The sequence below is a fragment of the Dromiciops gliroides genome, chromosome 5 (genome assembly GCF_019393635.1).
Source record: "Dromiciops gliroides isolate mDroGli1 chromosome 5, mDroGli1.pri, whole genome shotgun sequence".
Lineage (NCBI taxonomy): Eukaryota > Metazoa > Chordata > Mammalia > Microbiotheria > Microbiotheriidae > Dromiciops > Dromiciops gliroides.
Genome location: NC_057865.1, coordinates 183,526,562 through 183,531,500, shown reverse-complemented (window position 1 = coordinate 183,531,500; position 4,939 = coordinate 183,526,562). Strand labels below are relative to the sequence as shown.

Genomic DNA, 4,939 nt, shown 5'->3' with positions numbered 1-4,939 from the left:
TCAGTCATGTCTGACTCTTCGTGACCCAATTTGGGATTTTCTTGGCAAAGATACTGTAGTAGCTTTCTATTTCCTTCTCCAGCTCATTTCATAGATGAGGAAACTGAGGAAAGCAGAATTAAGTGACTTACTCAGGGTCACACAGCTAATAAGTGTCTGAGGCTAGATTTGAACTCAGGAAGATGAGTTTTCCTGAATCCAGGCCCAGCACTCAATCTACTGCACCACCTCACTGCCTTGATAGGAAAGGGCTGCCTCTGGGATAAAACTCCTTTGTCTAAACCATGAGCCTGGTGATCCCTAAGTACAGTATAAACTCATGTTCCTTGACTGTCTAATATTCAGTCTCCCAATATTCAGTTTCGTTCTCATCTATGTCATTCCCTCCTCAGCTGTCCTGTAACTGTCAGCCTCTCTGAAATGGCTTTAAAAGGTTCTTCTGAGTCTATCTAGCTGATACTACATTGCTATTTTTCTCAACTTAATAAGGAAATTTGATAAATTTATTAATGTTTTTTTAAATCTGTCATGGATCTTTTTACATATTCCCAACTATTATCTGAGCTACTTTATGCACTGCCAAATTACTGAATCTATCAACAATTTGGTACTTAATGACTCTCAATTAAGCCACTATCTTCTGTTTTCCTACACAGCAAGTTTTGTTCACAGAATTTTATGTTTTAGGTTTTTTTGGTGAGGCAATTGGGGTTAAGTGACTTGCCCATGGTCACTCAGCTAGTAAGTGTGAAGTGTCTGAGGCTGGATTTGAACTCAGGTCCTCCTGAATGCAGGGCCAGTGCTCTATCCACTGTACCACCTAGCTGCCCCCACAGAATTTTATGACCTTGTTAAGATATTGACAAAAAAATTCAGACATCATACTGTTGGTTTTTTTCTCAATTAGTAAGTAAAAAATAATTTTGTAAGTGCTTATTATGGCAGTGTTTACAGGCACCTTGCTAAATGCTAGGGATATAAAGAATGCCCAAAAGAGTCTCTGGTCTAGATGAGCTAACCTTCTGATGCAGAAAGCAACATGTAAATAACTAAGTATGTACAAGCTATATGCAGAGTAGATAGAAGGGAACAATTACTAAAAGCTGGGGTGGGGAAGACTAGGTTTCATCAATGGCTTCCTGAGATAAAGCTATCAACATGGAATAGGCTTCCTGCACCTGATTTCCTAGGCAAGCCCCATACCACATGTGACTTTTAATATCTTCTCTTATCTACTGAAACTCCAAAGCATGTTAATAAGTAAATGTAGCCCCTACCCAAACCTAAACTAAAATGACTTAGAGTATCCGGCATTATTTCTTCCTGAATTGTATTTGTGCACTAGAAATGCCACATATCAACTCCGCTGAAACTCCGGTCTCAAGGTCTATACTATGTTCAGCCATTTGTGATTGAAATGTTCAGTCTGCCAGTATTCCTCAGGGTGGTAAAGTATGATTCTAACTTCTTGATCCATGCTATGACCAATATGACTTGAAATAGTTTATTCTCAAAGTCTCTACCTTAGTGAAAATAGATCCAGACAAAGAATCCATATGCAAATAAATTTTCTCCCATAACACTATAACAACTATAGAGTATTTCTGGTTCCTAGTTAGATATGTCTGTGCATATGAGATATACATAAAATATAATGCATGGGAATACAAAAGAAACCAATTATATTGAAATACACTTATTAATTTTTTTAAAGTTCATGGACCTCCAGGTTAAGAACTCCTGTCCTAGACACTAATCCTCAGTAATGTCTGATATTTTTGTTAGAGAGAAAGAGCATTATTATTCTTATTCATATTATGGAAGTGACTTGGTGCTCTGGGTAGTGATGCATTTGTAATCAGAAGACCTTAGTTTTTTAATTATGCTTTTAATATAGATTCACTTTTTGACTATGTACAAGACACTTAACCTTTTTCAGCCTCAGTTTCCTCATGTAGAAAATGAGGGTAATAATACATGGAGTATCTACCATACAAGATTATGGTGAAGCTTAAATGCTGTAATTATATGAAGCACTTTGCAAAACTTTAAGTACTATATAAATGTCAGCTATTAATATATTGGCATTTTCTTCTGCTGAATGTTCTGTATAACATGTTCAGATAATGTAAGAGGAAAAAGTTTTATGTTTTTGAGGTTTTCTAATTCTGGTTTGACTTTAGGGCTTTTAACAGGAAAAATTCTTATGGCTTGAATAGGTTTTTAACTAAGTGCTAAAAAAAATTCTAAAGGAATTCTTGCTGTGTGTTCCAAAGTCTGACATTTCTGGTTCATTTAAATTTGATCTAAATTTCTTTTAATTTTCATTTTTTGAAGTTGTTTTCCTATAGAAAATTGCATTTATAGCACTATATGTATTTTTTTCTATCACCGTAAAAGTTTTAGAATAAGCAACTGGGCCTATATAATTTTTCCAACTAAATAGAATTCCAACTGAGATCTTGCCTTCATATCAAAGAGAATCATAGAACTCAAAGCCAAGTAAGACATCAGAAATTAATCCTTAGCACTACTAGGTCTGTACCCCAAAGAGATTTTTTTTTTCAAAAAAGGGTGTCAACTGAATAGAACTGGCCTCTAATGTATGAATGGCTTGAGTCGAACAGAGCAGGCCAGAGACAGGAGAGTCAGCAATTAAAGTTTTATTTTTGGAGTGAAAAAAAGGCTTGCAAGCAAGGAGGAGTTATAGACACATGTGCCAGGCTCCCACCTCTAGTGGCGGTGTAAGGTAATGTGGGGAGATCTCAAAACTTATACTAGTGGCTGCTCAGCTGTTGCCCTGACAATGAGGGAGCAGCAAGGATATGATAAGTTTGATTCATTTCAGGACTTTCCAAGTTTGTCCAGGGTGTGTCTTTGATGAGAGAACACCTGGTGGATTATGTGACTAGCCCAGATGGTGAGATCATGCAGAGGGTAATAGCAAATGATTGTTGTCTTGCCAAGCTCAGGATAGAGCTTGCTTGTGTGGCCTTAGCTCTGGAAAATAGGAGGTCTAAGTTTTATTTTGTCAAGGGAAAAGGTCCTATATACAAAAATATTTATAGCAGCCCTTTTTGTTATGGCAAAGAATTGGAAATTGAAGGCATGCCCATCAATTGGGGAATGGCTGAACAAGTTGTGGTATATGTTTGTGATAAAATACTATTGTAGTATAAGAAATGATGAGCAGGTAATGTCAGAAAAACCTGGACATCTTACATGAACTGATGCAAAGTAAGGTGAGCAGAACCAAGAAAACATTGTACACAGTAACAACAATATTATATAATGATCAACTGTGAATGACCTAGTTATTCTCAGCAATACAATGATTCTGAAGGACTTATGAAAAAAGGCAATGTACTTCTAGAGAAAGAATTGATGGAAATTGAATATAAATAAAAGCATACTTTTAAAAAACTATTTTTCTTTTTTGTTTTTTTCCTCTTGTTTATCTGTATTTTCTTTTGCAACACAGCTAATAGGGAAATATATTTTGCATGATTTCACACGTATAATCCACATCAAAGTGCTTGCCATTTAAGGAGGGAAGGAAAGGAGGGAGGGAGAGAACTTGAACTAAAAATTATGAAAAACAAATATTAAAAATTGTTCTTGGTGCCCATTCCACTAGGGGAGAGGCTCATTCTCACAAGAATGAAAATAAAGCTTTTTTTAAACATCTTCAATGCCATGTGTTCTCACACAGTCTGAGCCCCTGAATACTCTGTCCTGTCATGTGACCTTCTGGGAAGTCTTTATGCCTACATATCCCAGGCTTTCCTCACCAAGCTGTTACTGCCTATAAAGTGAAGGGTCCCAGCCAAAGCTACAGACAGAGCTGTCCAGAACAAACATCCTGAGAGCCCTGAGTGTGCTCCTGAAAGTGCTCTCCTCCCACCTCCAAGGACTATGGTCTCTTTGGCTGTCCTCTCCATCCTCATCGTTTCAATACCTGGTTTCAGCTTTGAAACTGAGAAATTTGTTAAACATATTCCAAATGCCTGCTGCCACTCCTACACGCGCCAGATCCGATACAGCCTCGTGATGGACTTCTATGAGACCAGCAGCCAGTGCCTCAAGCCAGGCATCATCTTTCTCACCAATAGAGGTCGCCAGATCTGTGCCAATCCCAGAAAAGAGTGGGTACAGGTGTACATGTTCAGCCTGAAACAAAAGAAAAAGACTGAAGAGTACCGTTCCCAGAGAAAACATTTCTACACAAGTGTTGAACTTTCTGTACCCGAAAAATAAACATGGTTTCTAAAATTAAAAAAAAAATTGTTCTTATATGTAATTGAGAAAAACAAAATAAAAACATTGTTTTAAAAAGAAAGAAATTAGCCCTTCCCTGAATGATATGTATTAGGAAATTGAAGTCTAGAGTAAAGTGATTGACACAGGTAGCAATTAGAAGAATGAAGACTCAGAGAGGATCCAAGCATTGTTTCTCTTATTCCTAATCCAACAATGTTTCCACTATATTATATGTGAAGAGGTAAAAGCAATAAGAGAAAGACAGACAGTCAGAAAGAAAGCAAAACCAAGAGAGGGAAACAGGGAGAGGTAGGAATTGGGAGAGGGGAGATGGAGAGACAGACAGACAGACAGATGGACACAGACACAGACACAGACAGACAGAAACAGAGACAGAGAGACAGGGAGGGAGAAAAAGATACAGAAACACAGAGAAACAGAAAGAGAGAAGGAAGAAGAGAAGAAGAAACAATGAATCAACGAATGTAAAAGATGCATTTTTCTTCTTGGCATTTAAAATATAACTCTTGCCAACCTCATCTTAGAGATCATGAGTACTAAGCTCATGGAAAGTGTAAATGTAGAAAGAGAGGGAAGTGAATCAATGCTCCCTTTATTTACCCTACTCTCTAAACTTCAGACCTCAGGAAGGATAAAGATAGTAGGTTTGTGGATCAGT

General features: G+C 37.3%; 1 protein-coding gene across 1 annotated transcript; it reads left to right on the top strand.

Annotated features, from left to right (window-relative positions):
* The first annotated feature begins 3,854 nt into the window (after window positions 1–3,854).
* Window positions 3,855–4,257, top strand: LOC122729812 (C-C motif chemokine 3-like). Its single transcript, XM_043968885.1, has one exon. The coding sequence runs from the start codon at window positions 3,916–3,918 to the stop codon at window positions 4,255–4,257; it is 342 nt and encodes a 113-aa protein (XP_043824820.1). The 5' UTR covers window positions 3,855–3,915.
* The last annotated feature ends 682 nt before the right edge of the window (window positions 4,258–4,939 follow it).

Coding starts and splice junctions, on each gene's coding strand:
- LOC122729812 (XM_043968885.1), top strand. CDS start 3,916: ATGGTCTCTTTGGCTGTCCTCTCCATCCTCATCGTTTCAATACCTGGT.